The 15,291-nt window shown below is 33.8% G+C and overlaps 1 protein-coding gene across 1 annotated transcript in view; it reads right to left on the bottom strand.

Moving 5' to 3' along the window:
* LOC130834041 (ovostatin homolog 2-like) overlaps nucleotides 1-15,291 on the bottom strand; it is a 41,643-nt gene that overhangs the window by 21,937 nt on the left and 4,415 nt on the right. The window contains 11 exon segments of the mRNA XM_057704140.1: nucleotides 586-756; nucleotides 2,468-2,617; nucleotides 2,983-3,147; nucleotides 3,150-3,184; nucleotides 4,799-5,039; nucleotides 5,683-5,841; nucleotides 6,178-6,287; nucleotides 7,530-7,641; nucleotides 10,807-10,924; nucleotides 14,295-14,379; nucleotides 14,888-15,056. Of these exon segments, the coding sequence (XP_057560123.1) occupies nucleotides 586-756; nucleotides 2,468-2,617; nucleotides 2,983-3,147; nucleotides 3,150-3,184; nucleotides 4,799-5,039; nucleotides 5,683-5,841; nucleotides 6,178-6,287; nucleotides 7,530-7,641; nucleotides 10,807-10,924; nucleotides 14,295-14,379; nucleotides 14,888-15,056 (1,515 nt within the window).

Below are 15,291 nucleotides of genomic sequence, written 5' to 3'. Positions count from 1 at the left end.
CTAAGTGTTTTACATCATTCATCATTTAGTTCGAAGGGAAAAATACCTGTAAGATATTATCATTGCCATAATTAAACATCAAACAAACACACCCACCCACACACAAACATATACAATGCACAGTCAGTAAATTGGAGGGCTGGGACTTGAACTAAAGTGTCTGATTCTATGCTCCTGTGACTTCAGTTATAGCTGTGACTTCAATTAGAACGATCCTTTCAGGGAGGCCTCATCATATTCCATCCATAGGCTATATATATAGATGGAGCTTAGACTGTATTTTAGCCTCTTGATTTTGATGACTTCTGCATAAAATTTATCACAATAAATTGAGGACAGTCTCGTTGCTTCTAACATCAGGTTTTATCATTTCAGCCACCTCACAATTTTTTTTCAACAAAAGAGAGAAAGATCAACAAAAATGAATCTCTTTTTATGACAATTTCTGAGTGATATATAAGCAGATCACTGACCTCAATCTCAAAGAATAGGAAGAAAACAGTACAATTAATAAAACATAGATATGCATTAGGAATACTAAAATCAAAATTGAATTGCAAAAATTTTAGTCTTAAATAATCTTACCTTGACAACGTCATAGGTGTCTCCATCCCTGTGGTTGCTGACAGGTATATAATACAAACCATTGTAAAACATATCTTTCTGAGGAATGCAAGGGTCTAGCCTGCCATCGTCAAGGTCGAGACCACGATAGAAATAACCATATAGTTCTGTATTTGGAAGCAAACTGTACACCTATGAGAAAAATCACATGGTTCCCAATTATTTGACACACTCTTTTTATAATGGCAAAGTTGGCAAATTCTTGTTCTTTTCTTTATAGCCATAGTATTTAATCTAACACTTTTGAGTCAACTTATTCCAGGAAAAGAAGCCTTCGAATTTATCTTATGTGGTCAACAACATGTTCACAGGATTTTTTAGTTTTAATGTAGGATTTAAGACAGTGTGTAAGAAAGAGATGCCTGAAGATCTATGGATGCCTCCAAGGCCTAGAATACAGATAATTTGTTGTAATTATGATGCTAGAACTCCCAGGTCTAGAGGAAAATGGTAGCTGCTTGATTCTAAATCTTCTCATGTTTCCTTCCAGAAAGAACATAAAACCAAAGAGAGCAAGTAATAACATCTCTGACCTGCATCTTTAGCATTACTGGGATACAGATAATACCATGACGTTCAAATACTTGTTAGCAGAGAAATAAACACCATATTCCAAGAGAGCTTCTACTGCTGCTAAGAATCCAAGGGTATGGAAAGCTGCAGAGGAAAGACAAGAGACTACACGAAGGAAGAGGAGACTGGCAAGGAGAAATTAGAGGACATACACACCAAATCAATTCTGATTAAAAGAAAGCACAACACTAAGTGTCAAAGTATGAACCATAGTCCTTGGACTCAGTAGGGAAGGGGCTTGAAATAAATGAGCCTGGAAGTGGCAGCTTCCAAACTTTATGGCTGATGGGACATAATCAGATCATTAGAGGAAGGAAAGCTGCAACTTTGAAATGAGAGAAAAGGGGAAAGTAAAATGTCCAACAATTATTAACTGAGATGATTTTGATGTAAAATCCTGCAATTGTTGGTTTGAAACACTTATGAAAATATAAAATCTATTAACAAATGATATCTTTAGACTATGTCCAAGCATATCTTTTAATACTGAGATTTAACTCTAGGTTTCCATATATATGGTGACCTCTATGGTTTTTTTTTTTAATTGGAATATAATTGCTTTACACTCTTGTACCAGTTTTTGAGGTACACGAAGGTCAATCATCTGTATTTATACACATATCCCCATATCCCCTCCCTCCCTCGACTCCCCGCCCCCACCCTCCCCGTCCCAGTCCTCTAAGGCATCATCCATCCTTGAGTTGAACTCCCTTTGTTATACAGCAACTTCCGACCGGCTATCTATTTTACAGTTGGTGGTATATATATGTCTATGCTACTCTCTCACTTCGTCTCAAGCTTCCCCTTCATTCCCCGCACCCCCCAAACCTCGAGTTCTCCAGTCCATTCTCTGCATCTGTGTCCTTATTCTTGTCTTGTCACTGAGTTCATCAGTACCATTTTTAGATTCCATATATATGAGTTAGCATACTGTATTTGTCTTTCTCTTTCTGACTTACTTCACTCTGTATGACAGACTCTAGGTCTATCCACCTCATTACATATAGCTCCATCTCATTCCTTTATATAGCTGAGTTTTTTAAAAATCGCATTGTTCTTTAATCCCTAACCTGCTACACTTATCTATAGAATTCTTTATTGTTATGAGCGCTGGGTCATCCAAGAAAAAGAATTAAGTATATAATCCATGAAAGAAGAAAGGAAGATACTGTTTGACATTTTTAACCTATTCCATCTCAAATAAAAACATCATTTGAAGGGTAAGACTTGTTGGGAGTCCAGATAAAAACAAGGAAGTCAGAGAGCTTACTTGTTCAGCTGACAGCTGTTGTTCTGATTTCAGTAGGAGAACACTCCTGTCCACAGCCCGGAGGGCACAGACCGAGTCAGGGGCTGCCTGAAGATGGAGACCAGTGCTGGAGCCAGGTAGCCCCTGCTCCTTTGAGAATTTTATGCTAACCTACAGTAGAGGAAAAGGAACAAGTAAGATAATTTTATGTGAAAATAGTTTGAATATATCTAATCTTTTCCAGATAAATCTTTATAGATTTCTATACCTATATTTCTCTTGCTTACTCTCCCCCTTAATCCTCCATCCTTACAGGGACACTTCCTTCACCATCCTCGCATAATCTCAGGATTGGCATTGCTGCCAAAAATTATTCATTGTATTTGATGATTCATCCCCTAATAATTGAACTATACCAACGTTGATCATGAGATTACCATGTAAAAGTTACAAGGAGTCAGAAAACAAGGAGACACCAGGGAGTAAACTGCCCACACCTCTCTCTTAGGACTGGCAAGAAATAGAAGAAACATCACCTTGTTTTTAAAGCACTTGTCCACCTGGAATCTGACACTGTCAGCTACAATTTCCCCACTGGGGTGAAGGGTGTAGACAAGCATGACGGCCACTGGAGCCAGATCAGCACTGATGATGATCGGGAAGGAGAAGTTTCCCTTCCAGGCTGTGTAAATAGGAGAGGTGAACAGCAGATCCAGTGCCAGGAGTTTCCTGGCTCACTGTGCACACTTAGATGAAAGAGAATGGCTTATGGATAGAAAGAGTAAAGTGGGCTTTATTTTAAAGGCAAATAAATTAGACAATGGAAAGTGTATATACAAATGAAGAAGACTATAATTTAGACAATTACAATGTTCGGGTTTTGGACATCACTTTTTCTATAATGTAGTTGATAATCTGGCAGTCGTAGAAATAGGTTGAAATGTCTTTCATGGAAATATTTAGTAGGTTACCCTGGGCCTCCATCTACAAATTGTAATATTAAGTACCCTTCCTAACCTCTTGACTCTATCACTGGAACATTTCTTTAAAAGACAGAAAATGAAGGTAGAGTTCATGTTAAAAATTCAATATATTATATACACCTTTGTTTCTGATTTCCTTTTGTCCACTGAGGGAGATAGCTCCTTTTACCATTATCTGTGCAGAACAAAGAAAACAATATGTGATATTGTGTTAGATAATATGATACCATATTATTATTAGAAAACTAAGGACCCAAAGATAATTTTATTCCATAAGTAGCTTTCACAAACAAATATTGAAAATGGACTCTTGCACAGCTTGGAAAATAATAGAGCAAGTGACCACGGTTGATTGAGAGTATATTATGTGCTGAAAACTTGGTGAGTTATATGCAAATCACCATGTGATGGGTGAATAAAGATCCGAAATCCTTGAGACTACCTGGCTTCAAATAAGCCAAGTCTTTTCACTTCTCTGCCTCTGTCCCTTATTTGTAATAAGGAGATACTTATAGGTCTGATTAAAAATACTTTTTATTTATTTATTTGGCTGTGCTGGGTCTTAGTTGCGGCACATGGGATCTTTTTGGGGGCATGTGGGGTCTTTTAGTTGCACCATGCAGGCTCTTAGTTGCAGCATGTGGGATTTAGTTCCCTGACCAGGGATTGAACGCAGGACCCCTGCCTTGGCAGCGCAGAGTCTTAACCACTGGATCACCAAGGAATTCCCTAACTCATTAACTGATGATTAATGAAGGTTAAAAAAAAAAACCCTCATAACACTGCCTGACACGTAATACTTACCCTCGGAGGTAAGTCTTATTATTTCCAATGACAAATACACAGCTGAAGAAGCCAAGGCTTAGAGAGTCTAAACAATCTGCCCAAGATCAACTAGCTCCCATAATACATAGGAGAGGTTGGAGGATTCCAATCAGAAGTCTTAATTTCCAACTTTGTAGCTTTTCACCTTTCAATAACCTTAGAGAGACGAAATGGATAAATACGGGGACAGAAATAAGACGGCTAATTTTCTTTATTGCTTATGAGAATCAGCCTTCCACTTTGCTCTCTGGTAGCCGCCTAATATTTTATTCTCCTGAAGGGTCTGTATATACTTGATATAAGTTAGAATTGAATGCTTAAAATAGTAGACTCTGAATAATTTTTTCAACCTTGGAAAAACTGAAATTACCTTGGATCTTTTTATGTGTTTGTTTGTTTTCTGGGTTTGTTCTTAATAGACCCAGTAGTATTCACCAGCAGAAGGAGAAGGTCGGTTCATTCCAATTCACACGGCCTGACTGATGTTCAGGTTCTGAGCTGTACTGGGCTAAGCGGACAATTAGACAAGATCCATGAATGCATCCACTGAGACTTACCAGATAGAAGAAGTTAAGGTTTGAATCATCCCTGTATGCTTCACTGTTTAGGGAGTAATGCACAGTAACAATCTTTTCTTGATCGCATCTAAGCTGCTTGGGTTCAGGCTCAATCATCAGGAAGCTGTTGGTTCGCGAGTAAAAGCGTTGGACTAAGAAATGACCATCCTGGTAATCTGGTGTTAACCAGCTGGGAAGGTAGCAGCTCTTGGGTCGGATATATGATGCCTGAGAAGATAAATGAACACAAAGGGTTGTAGAGTTATAAAGATCTTCCAGGGACAGTCATTATTACAGAGTGGAAGACTTCTTATCTCTTCAAAGCAGGGAGGAATCTTAGCTTGTGACTGACATTTCTATGTTAAGGTATTGGAAGGAAAATAATAATAGCACTCTCCTCTTTTTGTATATAAAACATGACCACAGTTGCATGTATATTTCATTAGGACTACAATGAATTGTTTATTTTTACTTTGTAATTGAAATCAGAGAAAAGCCTTAAGCACTGTGTCTTTCAGCTACATTTAAACACTAACAAATTGTTTAACTGGAAAATCCTGTTTAAGCAGAAAAAAAGAAGTCATAGTATCTGTCTCATCTATGCATGAAATGATCAAAGGAAAGGAGCCAAATCGTCTTCATGAGCTATTTCTAATTTCTCAGAGGAAAATATTGATTAATATGGTAATTGGCTGTTATCTTGAATAAGTATTCTCATGGATGATTTAATGAACAAATATATAAAATACGCTAAATGTTAAAGCTTTGTTAAATATATCCTCAATATAAATTATCTTTTAAGAAATTTCTAATGTTCAGAATTTCTAACGTTCAAATCCTCTGTGGGATCTCAAGTACTCTGATGTCTTACTTTCAGGCTGAACTCCGGGTCAAATATATCTGAAGTATCAATGGAAAACTGAGCTTCACCGTTCTCATCTGTTGTGTAATTTCCTACAAATCTGCCATTGAGCTCCAACTGCAATAACTTGTTCACCATCGGTACATTATCAGGACCGGAAAATTTAAGCTGCACACACACAAAAAAGAAGCATTAATTTTTAAAATTCAAAATGTCGCATTTCTACAAAGAAAGCATTTTCTATTTGCAAATGTGATCATTTGTTTGTAATTGCCTTAAATTCTAATAGACAGAAAGGTGTTCTATTAAATAAATATATAATATGGAGACGGCTATAATTATATCTATTGCTTTCTTTCAGCCTAGGACTTTTTCCAATATATCAGAACAGTCATGCTACACATGTGTTAAGAAAGTAGGAAAAAAGTGTTCAGAAATTTTCAGAGGGCCAGCTATAATCTAAGAAAGTGAAATGAGAACATATGGTTTTAAAGTCGAACCCACAGTTCCAAAATAAGAAATTCCTCTTCTATAGAAACGGTCCATGTTCTCGAAGCTCACACTTCCAAGCACTTGAGTGATAAAAACAGAAGACTTTTCACTGATCTGCACACCTGTAAGAAATAAAAAACAGTTTTATGGGAGATATATCAATCTTGGTCAAGAATTTCAAAGAACAAGTTGCTTAGATATTGATTGTACATGTACAAATGCCTTTACACAGAATGATATTCTTGTTCTACATTGAAAGGGAGGTGTGGATGCTGGGAGCAGGCTCTAGAGTACTCTATTGGGTTATAGAATTCTTCAGATTGAACAATGTCATTAACATGAAAACATTTGAATCAGAAACAAGAGAAAATACTCAATTTCCTTCCTTCTACCATTCTACTCAGTTCTGGCTTGGAACTCTCCTTTCGACAGAGAATGTCATAGACATCTCAAGAATAAGCCTTTCACTTCCTGAAGTCGTTCTTTAGTCTGCAAGATAACTGTTTTCAGACTTTTATCAGATACAAAAAATACCTGATAGCAAAGTAAATAGAAATGCATTGTGATGTCGACAAAAGCATGTGATAAGTAGAGGCAAACGTATCCAAGTTACAATATCAATGTGTCAAACTTATCTACTATGGAGGCCATCACAATATTGATCAAGTCTGTTTATACAAAGCACTGTATAAATAATATTATCCCAATCATTTTTAAGTAACAAGAAGTAATTAGTAACTGAATCTGGTTTTCCCCACCCCAAATTCAATCTCACTTTCCTCTTTTTCTTTTTCATTCTTTTAACAAATATTTATTGAGAACTCACTGTGTTCAATCTTGCAGATTTTTCACTAATAATCTTTGCACTTGCAAATGTACCCAACTGTATTAAATCAGAAGTTGCCAAACTTCTCTAAAGTATCTGATAGTTATTATTCTAAGCCTGTGACCCACACATCTCTGTCCAAGCTACTCAACTTTGTTGTGGCTTTGACCTTCTAGATGTAAATTGTGAACTCTAGCATTAATATAAAATTAAACCCTAGCAGTTGATTATCAACTGATTTACACAAAATTAAAAGAGATACCTAATTTTTTAGCATGCTCTACTGACTCAGAGGGAAGCTCCTTTGTCTCACTGATGCAGGCACAGAGCAGATATAAACATGGATCACTTCCACAATAATTTTAAGTATTATTAGGAAAATCTTATTCAAAAGCAATCCTCAAGTTGACCTATTGGCAATGTATTCCACTTTATTTGTTGAACAATTATTGATCTGTATTTGGTGAGTATTACTAACTCATAAACTTCTCCAGGAAGCTGCATGAACCCCAGATTGCCCGTAAAACACAAGCATTACCTGTACCAATTTCTGTAACAGTTGCAGTGATATGAAATGACATGAAAAGTCCAGAACGGCGGAGTTGGAAGACTTTTGTATTTACAGTTTGAGAAACACAACCATTTCTCAACTGAAAAATAAAGTATAATGAAAAAGTTAGGGATATTCTCCTGGAGACAATGTAGATGGGACCAAATTAAAGACTGAAAATGGAAGTGAATAATATTTTAAAATTAAGAAATTAAAATCATCTTGAGAAGTATTAAGAACAGATGGAACAGAAGCCCTCTTCAAAACATCTTTTTAAGGTAAATTGTTCATTTAAAATAAGGAAAAATCTGATGTATGTATATACAAAGGAATATTACTCAGTCATAAGAAATAGAATGAAATAATGCAGCAACATGGATAGACCTAAAGATTATTGTACTAAGTGAAGTGTCAGACAAATATATGATTTTGCTTATATGTGGAATCTAAAAAAAAGTATACAAATGAACTTATTTACAAAACAGAAATAGACTCACAGACATAGAAAACAAATTTATAGTTACTAAAGTGGAAGGGGGAAGAGGGATAAATTATAAGTTTGGGATTAAAATATACACATATGTATAACTTGATAACCAACAAGGAACCACTGTATAGCATAGGGAACTATACTCAATATCTTGTAATAACCTATAATGGAAGAGAATGTAAAAAAAGGATATGTATATATGTATAAGTGAATCAATTTGCTGTACATTTGAAACTAACACATTGTAAATCAACAATATTTCATAAAAATTATAAAAATTGCTATCAGCATAAAAAATAAAATAAAATAAAAGTGATGAAAAATCTGTAGATAATCTTTCAGCAGTGACATCAGTAATTAGAGAAATATAGATTTAGTTCTATTTTAAAATAAAGTGTTCATTAATTTCAAATTTAAAACATCAGTTCGTTGACCCTGAGAACTACCATATGAACTAGACACTGTTATCATCTCCATTATATGGATGGATGAACTGAAGTGTAGGTCAGTTATATAATCTGCCCAAGATCACATAGTTAGAAAGTGGTGGAGCTAACCAGGTATTCTGATTCCAGAATATGTGCTCCTCTGAACTATCAGCTGTAATACCAACAATAACAAAAAATAGAAATTTTACTTTTCTAGTTATAATACAATCACATTTAAAAGAAATAACAAAAAGTAATCAGAAGAACCTTAATCACTAGGTTTGAAATTAAGAGGAAAAATTTTTCAGTAATCCCTGAATCAAAGAGAAAATATAAAGTAAATCAATAAGAATCTAGATGTTATTAAAGTCAAGGTAAAACTACTTTGCATCAAAATCTTTGCTGTTAAGCTGTGCTTATATGAAACTGTAAAACATTGAATGCGTTTTTAACAAAAAGAAGCAACTAACATTTTTTTAAACCAACAAAATAAATTAAAATTTTAGGGAAAAGAATAAGACAAAGATGAAAATAAATTATGTAGAAACAAAAAAGTAATATTAGGAAAAAAATAAAGTCAAGGTCAGAGTAAGAACAATAATATAGATGAATATTTTTATGAGCATGCTTTAGAATAAAGAGGGAGGGTAAAACTGTACAAGGTCAGGTACTAACACAACTGAATATCCATCTGGAAGAAAAGAAAATTCCTCATTTTAGAACACAGTAAAAATTATGTTGATTAGATAAATTTTCAAAATCTTAAAAGCATACTTAGATAGCTACATGTGCAATACAGTGGCAGGTGAGGCCTTTTTCTAAAGCTGAGAACCCATAAACATTAGGAACTCTGGTATTTCAAAAATACCACAAAGTCAATATTTAAATAACGGACTTGAAAAACAATTTGCTTAGAGACTAGAGGGTAATATTTACTATATGAGGGTGAGTCAAAAATTATCCGCACTCCAGTTATGTTAAAACTTCTGTACTTTGGTGTACCTCAAAAACTGGCACAAGAATGTAAAGCAATTATATTCCACTAAGGAGCTTAAAAAAAAAAAAAACCCAAAAAAACTTCTGTAAATTCTACAGCCAGAGTGAGGATAATTTTTGACTCACCCTCGTAAAAGAAAGTTTCCATTTCACAGGAACAGGACAGACCAGGGTAATTAAAAGTTCTCAAATAACAAATGCAAACTGATAATGAAAATATGTAATATGCTCAAACTCACTAGTAACACAAATTAAAACAAACTAAATTTTTGTCTATCAAAATGGAAAAATTTTTTAAATTCCTTTATGTCGTTGGCAGTTATTTGGGAAATATTTTTTAAAAATTAAAGTTATATATGATTATATCATCTATCTATCATCTGTCTATCTATCATCTATCTATCTATCTATCATCTATCTATCTATCTATCTATCTATCTATCTATCTATCTATCTATATCATCTATCTATCTATCTATCTATCTATCTATCTATCTATCTATCTGCCTACTTTGACTCAGGAAACCCACTCCAAGGAATCTGTTTCAAATAAGTGAAACTTCTCATATCTAAAGATGGTTTTAGCAGATTATTTATTGTTACATTTTTCACACTGGGGGAAAAATAAATAAAAACATTAGCTGAATGAGCACCCATCGCTTGGGTAAAATGGTTGACTAAATTATATGATAATCACACCACGGAATAATGTGCTCTGATGTGAAAGAATTCCACTTGATCTTTTTTAGCCTGCAATTCCTACCTAAAATATAGGTTTCTGTCTGTATTAACCAAATTTTAACATTTACCTAAAGGCTATTCACCAAATTTGGTGAGTTTAGCACAATCAGAATTAAAATACAAACTGTGTGGTGTATACACATGTCACTTTTGAAGTCCAAAGGTGATCCTCAAAGAGATGGGCAGGATTGTTAAAGTTTAGACACTATAGTTCATTTGCAGATGTTTGCAAATGAACTTTTTTCATAAAGACAATTCTAGGTTGCATGGTGAGTGCTATCAGGGATGCATTTATGTAAAGGATGATTAATGATGCTCCAAAGAAAGATCAGAGAGGTCACCTAAACAGTATATAAAACAGGGAAGCCAATAAGATCTTTCAAATTCTAAAAATTCTGTGAATCTATAGGTGAAGAGCAACGTACTTGGCCTAGAGAATGAGTTACACATTGCATTTTCTTCTCATTCTTCACCTCACCTTCATGCAACCTCCATTATCCACAAAATGAAAATAGTGTTGTTCAGTCCCTTTTATAGATGGAATCAAAGAAATTATAATAATGAAAATGAACAAGAATTATTTTTTCGGAGTAAAAATCATGATCTGTACCTGTGCAACAAATTGTTCACATATTTTATTCTCATCTTCCTCACAATTCTCAGAGGAAAAAAATTCCCTGCACACCCGGATTTGGGATTTTCCTTGCACAGGTTGGCCAAAGGTATACCTAGGAGGAGAAGGTATACTGGTAATTACAGATGAACAATACCATAGTTATATTTCATGGTCTCTCATTCAGAAATTTTATATGAAATCTCCAAGTTATGGCAACCACAATAACTAAATTCAGTTAAGAATCCTCAACTACTAAAGCTCTCTTCCTCACTGAATTTAGGTGAAATTGGACATTTGCTCACTTAGGAGGATTCAGCTGTTTTTTGAAAAATCAAATTCAAGATAATGGTAGAATCTAAAATCTCAGTGACTAGGATTTAATGATCAAATAGAGTTTTTAAAGTTATATTTTAATCTGATAGAAATATTTAAAAATTTTTTTGCAACACATCTTCTTTAGCAGGAAAGATACATGCATATAAATAAAGCTTAAATTACTTAGGATCGTGAAGTACTTCTAGATCAAGATTTTAAATAACAATTCTTATTTCGCTGCTCAATAAATATAAAAGGATTGGCATATACTGGATATGCTTTGACCTAAAGTATAATGTCTTTTGGGGTGGGGTTAAATAAATATTTCATTTCCTCCCAAAACACACAAAAAACAACAACACGAGTTTTTTAAAGGTTCACTCAAAGGCAAATACAGTTGATATCAATAGTTTGAGTTTTTTGGTTATTTGAGGATTCTTTCTACTAGGATTTAGAAAAACAGATAACAAACGTGAAATTAGTATACAGTAAAGCTGAATATCATTTAATGTATTGATTATAATAATTTTTTCTAATAGTTAGACACTGGTGTTTACATTTATCATCTCCTTTATTTTTCCCAGTGACTCTGAGACCTAGGTGTGTTATCTCATTTTACATATTAGTAAATTGAGATCAAGTAACTCACTTCTCCACATGGTAACTGATGGAATTAAAATTCAAACTCAGATCTTCCTCAGGCCACAATCCATGCTCTTTCCGTTCCACTAATTTGTTTCTCTCTCTATGTAAAAATTCTTAATGCTTCTGAGATTTTAACTCCACCCAAATCACTACAATTATCTGTCAATTCTAAACATCAGTTACATATAAAATGGAGTGAAGAGTACGATCAGGCCACAACTATCATACCTGAACATATTTATTTCTTATTGTCATTTATTTAGAAAATAAAACTCATCACAATATTATCTACAGGTTGACACGTGCCCACAAAATATGTAGCTTAGCTTTCCATACAGGTCAGAATAAACATTCTCCTTTTATAATTTGAAAAGCTTTTGGTGGCTACCAGTGCAGTTGGTTAACATGACTCTGCCTGTAGGCAATTTTCTTCCTTCTTAAAAAGCCTAATTTATCCCTGAGGTGATTTGCCAAGATAATCCAATTTACTGTTGTTTACTCTAGCTGTTCCAAGCTAAGTCCCAGGGAACACTTAAGAAACAATGATACAATGTGTATAAAAACAGTTGATTGAACCTGGTGTACCCCCCAAAAAAATAAAATAAAATAATAATAAAAAAAAAAAAAAAAAAAAAAAAAAAGAAACAATGATACAGTATTATTGTACAGTCTAAGATAGGCAACTCATTCACTGATGTTAACTTCTGGACACATTGATTGCATCCATCATGTTCTCACAGTCTGCCCGGAAATAACCTCGGAATAAGCTTAGCTCCGCTCTCAACTGTCTAGACCTATTGAAGGATGTTATTATTGCCAATACTGACATACTGGTTGATATCAGATCTGAGTAGAATATAACATTAAAGAAGTTTCAGTAAATCTCAATTCCGTATCAACATTTAGTTTAGAAGTCTTTTAGGAAGGCGATACTTGATAAATATTTTGGCTCCCCTCATAATGTGCATTGCAATTTTTTGGCGTACCATTCAGCAGATAAATTATAGATGTTAATCCCATTGACAATTCTGGCTTTCTGTAGGATTTTTCTAGTGAAGTCAGTTTAGGATCCTGGATTTCTTCAAGCTTATATTGATTATCCCATTATTTTTGACATAGATAATCTACAATCTCTCATATTACATTTACGAAATTTTGGCACAGGTTCAGCTACTCTCCATTGAAACTCAGAAAAATATTATGATTATTTTCCTCGAGTCTAAAGAACATTTTAAATACTATTTTTTTAAAAAAGGGCAGAAACTTTGTGGCATCCTCAGCAAAACCCCCACATTTCTACTAGACAGCCCTTTACCAACGTATCTTTAGTATACTGCTGAAAATATTCAAAGGCAAGTAATTTTCATGTTGTCAATGAAATAAACAATGTTTAACAAATAAGGCAAATGTTATTTTAATTGTTTATATAAAGTGTAACAGAGGTCTTGGTTAGAAGAGTAGCTCTGAAGTCAAATAGCCTAGGTCTAAATCCTAGTTCTGCCATCAAAAAGCTCCATTAATGTTGATAACTTATTTCAATTCTCTGTCTCATTATCTTTCTTTATAAAATAGAGCTGATAATTGCCCCATCTCACAGTGATGTGGTAAGAACATAACAAATGTAATACTTAGCACAGTCATTGGCACGCAATAAATATTAGCTCTTTTTTACTATAATTAGAAATTTGAGAAAAGGCATCACAACTTTGAAAAAATAAAGGGCATTCAAAATAATTCCTCAAAAAAGAAAAACACATTTTCTCAAATCACGGGAATTTCTTTTTTACATCAAGAGGATTCAAATAAGTTTGAATTGAATGGATGAAATGCCTTTTTTCCACTATGATGTTTTCAAAATTTCTTTTTTTTTTTTAAATGAAAACATCTAATGATGGTGAAAATTCAATGAGGCAGGTACTTTTGTATGAGCTGCTGGAATTGTACTTTGGCAAAACATATTTAGTGATCAATAAGGCAATCAAAAGACTAAAAGAATGTACACATTTTGTTGTAGTAAATCCAATTCTGGAAATTTTTCTTAAGTAAATGATTTTCAGTTCAAAAGCTACTTTTTATATATTTATATACAAAGACATTACTATAACATTATTACTGGGAAAACAAAAAGAAACAGGCTACATGTTAATAATAAAAGAGTAGTTAGATAAATTTGGTATAGCCACATAGAGATACGTTTATGCAGTAAGGAATTGGAATTCATGAGAAGACTGGCATTATATGGAGACATGTTTCCATAAATATAGTGGGTAAAAAAGTATGATTGCAATTGTGGAAAATACTCATAAAAGGCGAAGAAAATAAATCACAATGTTAATGGCAATTGATAGAACTACTTGTAGGTAATTTCTCACATTTTTCAAGTATTCTGCAAATATTCTATGAGAATCCACTACTTTAATAATTTTAATGTAAGCATATAGTTACACAGTTGATCTCATTTTTCACTCCCTGATGAGCCTTGTATTGACCTGTGGAGTCAAATCTCCTGCATAAATACTTACTTAGCACATGCACCAACTCGGAATTCATCATCTGAAATAGTTACTGTTTGTGGTGCACTGACCTTAACTTCAAACTTGGGCAACACTGAAAACAAAGAGAAATATACTTCAGCTCTCACAATCACTGCTGAGCAAAACTTATTGCAATCATGTAACTAGGTACGTTTCCATGTAAAACATTTTCCTATGTATGTATTTCCATGTATACATCACGTTTCAACTGCTCCAAATTTCGTATGGCAACAATGGGTGATGGTGTCTCATCAACCATTAATTATTCCCCTTTCCTTTTTTCTTCCCTATTCTCAGAACACATTTTGTTTGCTGTAATCCTTCAGATCCTTTCTAGAAGATTGTTTGAATTCTAAAAAAAATGAGATAGTTCCTCAGGAGAAAAGGAAGAGGTCAGAATAAAGATACAGGCAAGGAATGAGGAGTAAGAAAGGAGAGACAGTAAAGCTTAGAAGGCCAAGAAATGAAGATGGCAGAAAATCAAGCTTAATGTACTTTTGTCTAATTCTAACCTAAATGTTGTTTTGTTGAACAGTTCTTTGAACCCTTCACTTATATAAGACAACTTAGCAATTGGTTACCGTATCTATTAACAGTAAACTGGTGTGTCAACATCTTTCCTGATTTTTCTTTCACAACAATAGAGTAATCTCCAAACAGTGGTTCTGAAATCAATTGGAATGAGACTTCGGTAATATTTTGAAAAGAAGTCACATTTTGCCATTGAAAGATCCTATTGTTTTGAGGATCCTGGAAAATAAAGAAGAAATAAAAACAGAGGATGTATGAGAGTATTACCTTTTCCTTTTTTATTTGAGGTGCTTTAGGTAATGGAAGTAAAGAAAGCTCTACCATTTTATGGCACTCATATCTCAAATTGTAAAAACAACATAACTTCCTCAGGTATTCAATTCAATCTTACAGTATAGCTTTCTTAAGCCCAAAAGGATACGAAAAAAAAAATCTGTAACTAATGATTTTAATT

This window comes from Hippopotamus amphibius, chromosome 12 (genome assembly GCF_030028045.1).
Source record: "Hippopotamus amphibius kiboko isolate mHipAmp2 chromosome 12, mHipAmp2.hap2, whole genome shotgun sequence".
NCBI classification, from domain to species: Eukaryota; Metazoa; Chordata; class Mammalia; order Artiodactyla; family Hippopotamidae; genus Hippopotamus; species Hippopotamus amphibius.
Note: the sequence above shows the minus strand (reverse complement) of the source record. Positions and strands in the feature narration are given on the sequence as shown.